Source organism: Mauremys mutica, chromosome 2, assembly GCF_020497125.1.
Source record: "Mauremys mutica isolate MM-2020 ecotype Southern chromosome 2, ASM2049712v1, whole genome shotgun sequence".
In the NCBI taxonomy this organism is placed as follows: Eukaryota; Metazoa; Chordata; order Testudines; family Geoemydidae; genus Mauremys; species Mauremys mutica.
In genome coordinates, this window is record NC_059073.1 from 196,624,867 (window position 1) to 196,638,210 (window position 13,344).

The 13,344-nt window shown below is 39.9% G+C and overlaps 1 protein-coding gene across 1 annotated transcript in view; it reads right to left on the reverse strand.

The window, feature by feature from the left end:
• CNTNAP2 (contactin associated protein 2) overlaps positions 1–13,344 on the reverse strand; it is a 1,334,251-nt gene that overhangs the window by 1,123,084 nt on the left and 197,823 nt on the right. The window contains exon 2 of the mRNA XM_045005260.1: positions 6,272–6,382. Coding sequence (XP_044861195.1) covers positions 6,272–6,320 — 49 coding nt within the window. The 5' untranslated portion in view covers positions 6,321–6,382. The remainder of the gene's footprint in view (positions 1–6,271; positions 6,383–13,344) is intronic.

Genomic DNA, 13,344 nt, shown 5'->3' on the forward strand with positions numbered 1-13,344 from the left:
ATTTTTTAAAAAAAATACTGAGAAGTGCAAATTTGTACAGGTATAGTACACAGCAGATTACTGAAAGAGAAAAAAATATATACAAAACTAGAGGATTCCAAGATCAGTAATATTGGAATTTAGAGGTTATGGCTAAAGAGTAGTATTTAATTTACATCTTAAGAAACTGTGTCCTTGCAAACACTGAATGGCCTGTATTCATAATCTTCTTCAATTGCCAAGTTAAAAAAGCACCCAAGAATCTTTTCCCTTAGTGATAATTCTCCTTTGTTAATAAAACTACAGTATATAAATATTGGATTATGGACAAAGCTGTAAAATAAATGGACGCCGCCCAGTAGGTTAGTGTCACAATGTGACTCACTTTCAAAGTGATAATTTGACAGATTATGTCCTCTACAAGTATCAAATTGATGCTAATGTAAGCAGGTGCAACTCCATATAAAGCTAGTAAAGTTACAACCACATATGCCAGCTGTGAATGGCATCACAAAGGGTATATAAAGTGTTTAATACAATGTGAATGAAAAGTAGTCACAAATACAAACCACATATTACATGTCATAAATGTAAATGGCTGTATTTTGGGGGCAAAAGGTAGCGACACATACACATGAAAGGGAATAGCAAAAGGTGTTTCTTTAAATAACACTTTCATATTGAAGGGTAGTGGTGAATTCTAGCACAGGGGTAGGCAACCTATGGCACGTGTGCCGAAGGCGGCAAGCGAGCTGATTTTCTGTAGCACTCACGCTGCCTGGGTCCTGGCCACCGGTCCAGGGGAGGGCCCTGTATTTTAATTTAGTTTTAAATTAAGCTTCTTAAACATTTTAAGAACCTTTTTTACTTCACATACAACACTAGTTTAGTTATATATTACAGACTTATAGAAAGAGCCCTTCCAAAAATGTTAAAATGTATGACTGGCATGCAAAACCTTAAATTAGAGTGAATAAATGAAGATCGGCCCACCATGTCTGAAAGGTCGCCGACCCCTGTTGTAGCACAAAAGGGCACAAGAAAACACTCAGTTTTGTATATTCGGTCCAAAGAAAACAGGGAGGTCATCTGGAAGTATCTTTATCATACGTCATCATCTCTTTCAAAAGGTAAAGACAAGCTTTAAGATGGAAATATATTTAGAGGGTATTAGTAGAGCATATCAAGGAGTGAATCTATTTCTGGTGACTTTAGAATTGTTCATAAATGTGATTTACTTCTGTCTTCTCATTCATAACTACATCACCCAATGATACCATTTTCTAGAGCCAATTGATTGAAAGTGCTATACAATTTGATTTTTTGTTTGTTTTTTGTAACTTGTAAAGCAGCAGTTTTGTGGGCACAGGTTCTAGATTTACGAAGATTTTATCCGGTCTAACAATGGGTTTGTCAATCTAGCAGAATGGCTGGAAGTTGAAGCTAGACAAATTCAGACTGGAAATAATGCATATATTTTTAATGGTGAGAATAATTAACCATTGGAACAACTTACCAAAGGTCTTGATGCACTCTCCATGTCATTGGATTTTTAAATCAAGACTGGATGTTTTCCTGAAAGATCTGCTCTAGGAAATTTTTTGGGGAAGACCTATGGCCTATGTTATGCAGGAGGACAGATTGGGTGATCACAATGGTCCCTTTTGGCCTTGCCACCTCCATTGGCTCTGGCTGAATCCTAGTCACTGTCTGGGATATGAGACTTTGTATCACCCATCCCCACCTATGTGTGTCCTTTTCCTTCCCACCTTATTTCTTCTCTTTCCTATCCCTCTCCTTTTTCCTTCTGTCTAATAAAAGTCTGACTTAGCTGGCCATGTTTTGCTACACTGAGCCTGTGACTAAAGAGGTAGTTAAAGGCAATGCCCCAAATAGTGCAATGCCAGTATGAGTTTGCCAGGTCTTGGAGTGGTTAATAAGACCATGTGCTATGCCTGTGTTTCTCCTGCTGTGAAGCCACAAATAAGAGTCAACACCAGAGACAGAAGTTACATTTTCTCCCTTTGCTTTTCTTTTTGATCCCCTTTTATGCATTTGTCTTGTTTTTTCTTCTAAGCGTCCGGGAACGGGAAACTGCAGCCAATGGGAGCTGTGGGAGCAGTGCATCCAGGCAGGAGCAGCATGTGGAGACACGTGTGCCCCCAGGGGCTGCAGGAGCATGCTGGCTGCTTCTGGGAGCGGCACGGGGCTGGGGCCAGTGCAGGCAGGGAGCCTGCCTTAGCATCGCTGTGCCGCCTACCGGGAGACGTTCGAGGTAAGTGCCACCGAGCAAGAGCCTGCACCCCAAGTGCAAGCCCTGAACCCCCTCCCACAGCCTGTACCCTATGCCCTCTCCTGCACCCGAATCCCCTCCCGCACCCCAACCCCCTGCCCTAGCCCTGACCCCCCTTCCCGGAGCCAGCGCCCTGTATCCACTCCTGCACCCCAAAACACTGCCCCAGCCAGGAGCCCCGTCCTGCACTCAAACTCCCTCTAAAGACAGATAATGTAAGTAATAGGGGAGGGGAAGGGTGTAATACTAGAGTGTGCTGGGTTCTAGGAGACCCTGAAAGGTGTCGAGAAGAGCCATGTCTTGGAGGTTTGAGTTTTCAGATTCAAATGTCAAACTAAATTTAGAGGCATGGGTTTAATTACATCTCTCTGAAGAAAACTGCAAGCACCAGTTCACAAATCTCTTGCTGAACCAAGCCTTGCAGAGCCCTAACACTTATGCATGAAACTTCCCTGAGTATTAAGAAAAACAAAATTTCCTAAGCATACATCCAGGTAGCTTAGGGTTCAGCCTGTTGCTATTAGAGTGCATGGCAGACTTAATTCCACTTGCCTGGACTACAGCATATTTTAAGGCACATTATTAAACAGAGTTGCACGTTGTCAGGTGAAAACTTCACATTGGTTCAGCTATTTTGAAGCTAGTACTCATATTAATATTGAAAATTCAGCACTACAAAGTAGGTTGAGTTCAACTTTTATGGGGTTGGAGTTTAATATTTTTCAAGTGCATGTTTCCTTATTTTAAAGTATTTTTTGTTTTTGTCTCTTTCGATGTAATGACTCAACAAGAGAAGATTTCTTCTAGATGGTGCAGTTGCCTAGGGAGCCCATTTCTCAGTAATGGTACTATGAAGTAACAAATCTGTGTTTCTTTACAGTTAATTTGATTAGTGATAGCCCTAATTCCATAATGTTATAAAATAATTCAGCATAACAGAGTTATTTCCCCTTAGCTATAGAAATAGAAACAGAAAGAGAGCTAGTCAGCCTGTCATTTACACTGGTGTAAATCAGGAATTGTTTCATTACCACCAGTGAAAGGGAGAATAGAATTACGTATTGTATATGTACAAACTGAAGTTTGAAACGGGGATAGTCTTAGACTAGTACATCTTTTGAAAGGAGAAAGGATAGCAGTCCTAAGCAATTGCCATTTGAGTGAAGAGATGCCAGAAGGGTAATATTCAAGTGACCATATATAGTGGAAATTAAACAGTTTGCTCATTAATGACAGTACTACAGGCCCATATCGCTAAAAAGTAGCACTGACATTACAAGATCCCTTGCACTGAAGATCTTAAAAGGGTTGGGAAAGGGAGGGTAAATCTAATTAAAAGGAAAACTTAAATATTAACAGGTCCATTTCTTCTCTCACAACAGGGTAAATCAAGAGAAATGATTAACATAAAAGGAAATGCACCATGTAAAACAAGTATAGGAACCTACTTCTATCCATCATACTCATGTTAAGTTGTACTGCTCAAGTAGTCTCATGGATTTATTTGCTTTACATTGAAATCAATGGGCCTACTTGAGGAGCTGAGTGCAAAAGGGGTAGCAGAAACAGGGAGAAGAGAATAAAGTCCAAAGTATCTTTAGAATAAAACATTGCATTACATAACATATAGAACATTTCAAAGTTCTTTGCAAATGTTAATTAAGCCGCACAACACCTCTGTGAAGAAGGCAGTGGGACATTTTAGATGCAGGTTTCAACACAAAGGATATACGTGATTCATTAAAGGGCATATAGAAATTAAAGGCAGACTCTGAAGTAGAAAACTCAGGACTTGTTTCAGTTCTATAGAAAACACTGTTTCCTGTAATTTATAATCCTCTCCTACATTTCCCCAGTAAGAAACATGATAAAAGAAGAATTTCTAATCATTCTACATTTATCGTGAAATGTTTTTCCACAAGCTGAGAGGTACACGACACTTAGGCCTAAATCATATCTTTTGTTTCTGTTTGAGGTGGTATGACAATCAGGGTCCACATGCTGCAAATGGAGAACAGGAGGTCTGCACCCCAAAGAATAAGCAATTGAATCAACTGGTTTTATATGTTGTTACTGTGTATAAATATGTCAAGTAAAGTATTTTATGAAACGTTGTCATTTTCTGAACTTGATGGTCATTAGGAAATATGTATACAGGTTATGGGTATAAATATATGTACGTGTAAAAAATTGGAACTGTGGTTCAACTACAGCATCACCTCACAACAGGGAGTGAAGCAATCAAGCAGGGAGGGGCACCTCCCAGGCTAGTGTTGTTTTTTTTTGTTTTTGTTTTTTTTGTTTTTTTAAACACAAAACCATTTTCAAACACATAACCATTGTCCAGCCAGGCAGACACACAAGAACATGAGAATGGCCATACCGGATCAGACCAATGGTCCTTTTAGCCAGTATCCTCTCTTCCGACAATGACCAATGCCTGAAATGGGCGGCGGGTATAATAGGCCAGGGGAGGCTCTGCCTCCCCTCACACAGGCACTGTCCTATGCAGGTTCCGGGGTGGCTAAGGAAGCACTATGTGCTATTCAGCTTCTTGGGTTCATTAGTAATCTCCCTCCAGGGAGATTAGAGATAAATCCAGTATGCTGTCTGAGTAACACAACACCTCCTCAGCCACTCTGGAACCTGCATGGAGCATCAGAGCTTTGGCCGTGGAGGAGGTCTTGGGGCTCCAGCCATGGAGGTGTGGCCAAGAGGGCTTGGGCCACGGAGGGAGTGGAAGGAGTGGAGTCAGGGGCTAGCCTCCCCAAAATGGGGCTCCACCATAATGCCAGATGCTTCAAAGGGAGTGAACAGAACAGGGCAGTCAGAGTATTAGGGACACCCAGAGCATGGAGTTGCATCCCTTACCATCTTGGCTAATAGCCATTGATGGACCTATCCTCCAGGAACTTATCTAATTCTTTTTTAACCCAGTTATAAGTCTTGGCCTTCACAAAACCCCTGGCAACAAGTTCTACTGGCTGACTGTGTGATGTGAAAAAGTACTTCTTATGTTTGTTTTAAACCTCCTACCTATTAATTTCTTCTAGTGACTCGTGGTTCTTGTGTTTTGTGAAGCGGTAAATAACACTCCTCTATTCATCTTCTCCATATTGTTCATGATTTTATAGACCTCTATCATACTGCCTTTCAGTCCTCTCTTTTCCAAGGTGAACAGCCCCAGTCTTTTTAATCTCTCCTCACATGGAAGATGTTCCACACACCTAATCATTTTTGTTGCCTTTCTTTGCACCTTTTCCAACTCTAATATATCTTTTTTTCAGATGGGGCAAACAGAACTGCACACAATATTCAAAGTGTGGGCTTTTCCATCTTATCTATTCCTTTCCTAATGGTTTCTAACATTCTGTTAGCTTTTTTAATTGTCACTGCACATTGAGTAGATGTTTTCAGAGAGCTATTAATGAAGGCTCCAAGATCTCTTTCTTGAGCGGTAACAGCTAATTTAGACCCCATCATTTTGTATGTATAGTTGGGATTATGTTTTCCAATGTGCATTTGCACTTTGCACTTAAAATTGAATTTTATCTGCCATTTTGTTGCCCAGTCACCTAGTTTTCTGAGATCTTTTTGTAACTCTTTGCAGTCAGATTTGGACTTAACTTCCTTGAATAATTTTGTATTGTCTGCAAACTTTGCTGCCCCACTTTTTATCCCTTATCAATCTGTTGAACAGCAGTGGTCTCAATATAGCTCCTTGGGGCTCTCTGCTATTTACCACTTTCCATTTTGAAAGATGATAATTTATTCCTACCCTTTGTTTCCTACCTTTTAACCAGTTACTGATCCATGAGGGGCCCTCTTATCTCATGACTGCTTCCTTAGCTGTAGAGACTTTGATGAAGAAACCTGTTTAAAGGTGGACCACTAAAAGTAATAGAATGACTTTGAAATCGAAAAGAAAACTCTAGTCTAGGGGTTAGTGTATAGTGTTTGCTGTAAGTATATGAATGTTGGGAAGGAGAGATCTCTTACCTCCTCTTTTGTTTAGCTTTGCATACCCTGGTGAATAGCTACTAGTCATAGATGATGAACTGCTGAAGGAGGAGTGGGATAATGCTGAGACCAGTGGCTCATCACATTTTTCTGAAAGACAAAAGAAAAGTAATACATTTATTTCCACATTGCTGTTTAAATGTGTCAGACACACTAGAGAGAATCTATACTTTGGCAATCTTTTCTAGTTACTTGTGTGGCGCTCATTACAAGAGTATCTGAGAGCATCACCATTGCATTCTAGACTCCAGAGTGGTAGGGAAGTACTATCATCCCCATTTTGCAGAGGAGGAACTGAGGCACAGGCAATCTACTAGCGATAGTGTCCTAGCCACTTGGATGTCCTTTCTCTCATTAAGAATGCATAAATTAAAAAAAAAAAACCCTACTGCATTTGAAATATCATTTGGCAAGATAAAATAAAGGCAGTAAACATAATTATAGCAATTATCAGATTAATAGAGGACAATATGTGCACTTTCAATACTTGATCAAGATGTTAATAACCTGACAATTTTATTCATAATTTATCAAAGAAAATAATTAACTTGTAATCTATGTAGAACTACAGATTGCAGATACAGTGAGAAAAAATGGAAAGATAAGGGATATATGTCTTTTTTTGAGTAATCTTTATAATCCTTTCAAGCACTATCTATCTATTTTGCATAAGATAAAGGTGGTTAACTTGGTGTTATTGTCCAAGATGGAGAAAAAAAATCAGAATTTCTGCTTTGTATAACAAAGAAGAGAGTTTAAAACAAAATCCTTTCCTATTGTTGGATCAAATTATGTAAGTAAAGGTGGAAATGATTGGCTTTAGATATCTCAGTTGCTTAGAACAATTAATATGCAGACTTTTATTCTAGTTTCTCTCATATTTCTGTGTGAATGTGAAATATATGAGTTTTAATACTCTCCTACATCTTAGGTACAACCTCACTACAGAAAAATTAAAAATAACTACTCCAAACAATTCAGATAATTGTTTTAATGCACACACCCCAGCAGAGGCTCTGCTATGAAGGTAAAACATTTCCTGTTTACATGAATACAGAAAGTTAGCTCAATCCCAGATGGGCAGCATCTCTACCACAAAAGCACAGCACTTAATTTTGGTCCAATTAGAAGACCATGATCGGGGAGAGACTAAGAATGGTTCTTGCATGTAGAATGAATTAACTGTAACCTCAAGAGAGGGTGTTTACTATGGGTCAAGTAGAGATCATGAGTGAGGTAAGTCATTTATAATGATTCTGGTCTACTAATATTTCCAGTCACGAATAGTTTCTCCCTTTCTCTTTCTGAATAAGCCAAATGTATCTCTCTATATAATGCAAAAAATGTAAAGAGTTCCACAACTATGAAACAAAACAATAATATAGAAAGGGATTCTGATTCAAGCTAATTAGTATTCTGACATTTAACAGTCTAATTTAGATGCCCTCACAAATTAGCTATGGTTAGTTAAGAAAGGGGAGGGGGGATATATTTCATATTAACATAGATAAAAGGACAACTGTTAATTGTTCTAATGACTATAAAGCACATAATTTCTATCTTTAATGACATAATTGGGTTTAGCCAGATTGAAAGAGGGGGAGATTTGTTTTAAATTCTATTTCTTCATTTTACAAAACAGAACTTTTGATTTTTGTTATTGTTTTAGCCCCTAATTACACAACAGAATGAAGACAGACAGATCTCCGCATTGCTTCAGAGTGAAGTTCCAGGCACACACAGAGGCTTACATCAGGGATCTCAAACATGTGCCCCGCGGAGTTATTTCCTGCAGCTGCCAAGCTCCTCTCACCCACCGCTCCCGCCCCCCAGCGCCACCTCCCCGCTCCTCTGCCTACCTCCAGGCGCCTAGCGCTTTCCAGGAGGGAGGAGAGAGGAGCGGGGAGCCATGTGCTCAGGGGAGGAGGTGGAGAAGAGATGGAGCAGGGGTGGAGATTTGGGGAAGAGGTTGGAATAGGGATGGGGAAGGGGTGGGAAGAGGTGGGACGGGGCAGGGCCTCATGGAAGGGATGGCATGGGGGCAGGGCGGTTGTATCAACACACCTATTTTTTAAACCTATCAGAAAGGTTGCAGTTCCTACTTTATCTCATCTGCACTAGGAATGAATGATCAACTGATGTAAGCACGGAAGAAAAGGTTTATTATGATGAGGATGCTATATGATGTCTGATCCTTCATTCCTTGCACATTCAGATCTCCTATTAGACAAAGGTTATATTGAAGAATGTGTTTTTTTAATATCTTTTTATCATCAAATCCTTAACGTTATGTGCTTTTTCTCTGTATTTCCACATTTTCTGGACCATAAACCCTTTTATGCAATATTTCCTCCGAGGAAAAAAACGCCTGCATCTTGATAGAAAAAAAAGTAGGAATGAGAAAATCTATTTATAAAGTACATTAACAAAATACAATAGATCTCTCTAGTGTCAGATAGAGATCATTGAACATAATGGGAGGCTATGGGTAGATTCTTAAGAATATTTGTGGAATAAAAGATTTATCCTGATGGCACATTGAAAAATATGAAAAAAGGTAAAGTGGAACATTTCAACCAAGTCCTTCTTTCCAACAATTATCTATATGGGAAACCTAAAACTGGATTTTAGACAAGCTGTTCAGAGACAGCACTCTACAGCTGAAAGAGATGGCTCCACAGAGCAGGTGCTGATCAGAAGCTCTGTTCTCTCACCAATTCTGGTAGCCAATGAGAAGATCATAACATAGAAGGGCTTCTCCTCCCATTTGGAAATGTCCATTACTGCTATTGCACTTTAAATAAATCAAAAGAAAAACATATAAACATGATTAGAAATGGTGCTACTACTGAAATCACTGTCCCTTGTATGTGTTGTGCATGCAGGCACCTCACATAGTCTCTCCCAAAAGAGCGAAGGAATGAAATAAGGAAGCTGAAAATGAAATTAGACCCCTGTAAGCAGTGCCATGGCAACATATTCCAGGCCTGGTTTGAAGACTAAAATCTGCCCTCCACTGTGAAAAACAAAAACAAAGAAACTTGCAGTCACTACTAAGTACTTGTACAAAAGGAGCCTTCTGTAAAGCACTCTCATTAATCAGCTAAACTGAGTCCTATCTACCTTGCTTTCCAGTTCTCTCTCTCTCTCTCATCCTCTCTCTCAAAACAAACACAACCAACAACAAAACACAAACTAGATCACATAACTTTTCCTGCCATATGGACTTTCTTAGATAGGTCTGGGTTAATTTTAGCTTTCTGAAAAACTCCTTTCATTAACAGACACAGACACTGAAAGACAGCAAAAAATAGGCAGCGCTGGGTCTGTGCTAGGAAAACTCACATCTAAAGACCTTTTCTGAATGAAGCTAAGGAGATCAACTGGCTCCTTCATTTCCAAGTCATCCTTAAAGACACACATACAAAACACTGGCTAAGAAATCCATTTTGCTCTTAAAAGGCTCAGAGTAGCTGCTTACTGAGTTTCAAGCATGCCTCTTTGGATAAGTCTACACAGGAAGCAGGAGCTCACAGCAGCAAGTATTAGAGCCAGGGTATACAAACTCAGGCTTCTGATATGGTGCTAAAAATAACTAACTGTGGAATCATAGATTCATAAACTCTAGGACTGGAAGGGACCTTGAGAGGTCATTGAGTCCAGTCCCCTGCCCTCATGGCAGGACCAAATACTGTCTAGACCAGCCCTGATAGACATTTATCTAACCTACTCTTAAATATCTCCAGAGATGGAAATTCCACAGCCTCCCTAGGCAATTTATTTCAGTGTTTAACCACCCTGACAGTTAGGAACTTTTTTCCTAACGTCCAACCCAAATCTCCCTTGCTGCAGTTTAAGCCCATTGCTTCTTGTTCTATCCTTAGAGGCTAAGATGAACAAGTTTTCTCCCTCCTCCTTATGACACCCTTTTAGATACCTGAAAACTGCTATCATGTCCACTCTCAGTCTTCTCTTTTCCAAACTAAACAAACCCAATTCTTTCAGCCTTCCTTCATGGGTCATGTTCTCTAGACCTTTAATCATTCTTGTTGCTCTTCTCTGGACCCTCTCCAATTTCTCCACATCTTTCTTGAAATGTGGTGCCAAGAACTGGACACAATACTCCAGCTGAGGCCTGACCAGCGCAGAGTAGGGTGGTCACCCCTCTTCCTAGGTTTCAGAGCCCGAGCTCCAGCCCAATCCTGAACATTTACACAGCTAGTTTTAACACTGTAGCACAAGCCCAAGTGTGTAAACCTGGGCTCTGAGACTCACTGCCACAGGTTGCTCCTTACTGCATAAATGTACTCTAAGGTCTTTGCTGCTGAGACTTTTCAGTTTCTCACCCATCAAAAAAACAAACTTTTCTCCAACTTCATCCTAATGATGCATTCTATTGCCCATTTGTGTTACATCGTGGCTAAGAGGGGGGATGAAAACCTCAAATTCAAGAACTGTTTTGGGATCTGTTGACCTTTCATATGGCTTTGCTTTCTCCATCGAAATCTTTTCTCTTTGAACTTTGTGGCTATTCCTAATGTTTCAGCCTGTGAAGCAGCAGCTTCCTTACATCCAATGAACCCAGAAGACCATAATTCTGGTAAAGCATCTGAAAGGCCACCAAGTAAACCACAAGTCATTTGAACGTCAATATCTGGACACAGCAATGTTTTGCTCACAAAGTTAATTTTTGATAAAACTGTATAAAATATCTTGGCCAAAACTACACAAACAAAACCACTGAAATGTTCTCTAGCAATCTATCATCTCCCAGTTTAAATTCTGGCATAAGAATGGGTGAAGCTTTGATCTCAGCGAAACATCAAGAACGCCCCTGAACCCAATTTCATAGTGGATGGATTGCCTCTACCCTTGCTGACCATCTCATTGTAATATGGTGTTTTATTGTAATACTAGTGTCCTTTTTCAACACATCCTAATGACTCAGTGAGTGCAACACATGGGAGGAAATATGTGTACTGATTTACCTGCTCAATTCCATTTTGAACACCTTTGTATACTGCAGCCATATCAGCTCCGTTGTCACAGATGTGTCCCTTGCAAATCAGCCTATCTAAACATTCTTTTTTCAGCTTCTCTAAAATAGCATCCATAATATCCTGTCCTGTTTTGGCTTGGATAGCAACAAAATCTATAAAACATGAAACAGGGCCCTGACTATCCCATTCGGGCCAACCTTGGGGCACTACATGGATATTGTTAGGGCTCTATTCAGAAGAAAAAAGTGAGAAATAAACCTCTTCTCCCTGCAAAAACAAACAAACAAAAAAATAACCCAGGGCCCTTTATGGGCCTAGGCCAGGGATTCTCAAACTGGGGGTTGGGACCCCTTAGTGGGTCGTGAGGTAATTCCTGGGGGGGGTCATGATCTGTCAGCCTCCACCCCAAACCCTGCTTTGCCTCCAGTATTTATAATGGTGTTAAATATATAAAAAGTGTTTTTAATTTATAAAGGGAAGTCGCACTCAAAGGCTTGCTATGTGAAAGGGGTCACCAGTACAAAAGTTTGAGAACCACTGGCCTAAACAGTTCCTCTGAAAGAGGGCCTAACTCCCTTTGCATGTCCCTGCCTGTAGGTCAATAATTTAGATATCCATCTTGTGAATGTAATGGCTATTTTACCAACATGCCACATGTGATGCATATGCCCTTCATATACTTTGAGGCTACAGCTTGGCTTTTGCACTGGCTTGAAATGGCCAGGGTTGGGAACAAGTCGCGTAAATGATGTAGATTTCCTGTGGTGGTGTTGTATGCTCTCCAACATGCACTTTTCAACTATATCAATTTTTAATACTTATCTTGGGGGAGCATCTAATAAGTAGGAAAAGAAACCGCAAGAGATCTCACTTTCATGTTGCCAAAAATCACTCTCATTTAAAAATCTCTCTTTATGTTAAAAATCTCCCCTAAGTGAATTTGTGAGTTAAAAGGGAGGGTTCTATTTTAAATGAATAGACTGCTAAAGTGCTATTAGAATTGCTTTAATAAATTATGATAGTATATAGCCCAAAATAACTAAAATTAAAAGATTGCTTATGTAGGGCACGAGAACATTTCTAAACCTGAATGAGATTTCCACTATAACCTAACTTCATAGCCAAAAACGGTGTGATGCTATAGCAGGGGACAAATCGAGGAACCTTAGTTTTCAGTTTTCACTGTTTTCTGCAGAATCCAATCTTTCACTTACTAAAAACAGAATCATAATCCTTTCTGATAGAGATATACAGTTGTCTTTCCCATATAAGTCAATGTACTGTGCCCTGTTAATCAATTGCAGAACACTGCCTCCAGCCAGAAATAGCAGCAACAAAGGAGTAAACTCTACCCCACACCATTTATATCAGAGCTGTGTTAATGCCAAAGACAGCTTGGGACTGTTTAAATGTTATTATTATGAAGCAAGAGCAGTCTTCTTCTCTACTCCATTTTGTCCTAATAGCCTTGGCAACAAGAGCTTCTGCCACCATAATAGGTATAATGTAACTTCAATTGCACTTACATTCCAGTTCTGAGCAAAGAGCGAGTGTTTTTTTTCCAAAATGACTCCTTTATAGGGGCAGGCAAAGGCGGAAAATTGTATGCTTATGTCCTGCTCTTTACCGTGGGTGAAATTCACGCCCATGCAGAGAACACACACAAGTCCCGTGCACCACTTAGGAGAGAAAATCCTGTAACCACTGAAGTCATTGATAAAACTACTTCAGTGGGGCTAAGATTTTATTCAAGACCTCTGAAATTTCATTGGGTTTGGAGTTGCACCTGAAACACTGACTGAACCTGTCATTTTGTTTAACTAACGATACCAAAACCACCAGTCTTCAAGTGCTTTAGAGTGACCAGATCTACACTGGACTTGAACCAGACACATTCTGCATTCATTTGGTAAAGCTAGGAACATTGATCAGAGATGGACATGGATTTTATTGTCATTCCTGCGTACCTGTAAACATTGTGAAGTTGCTGTTCTTTTGTGGATTTTAACTTTGAACTCAAAGGATGAGAGAGATTACAAAGCTAGGACTGCT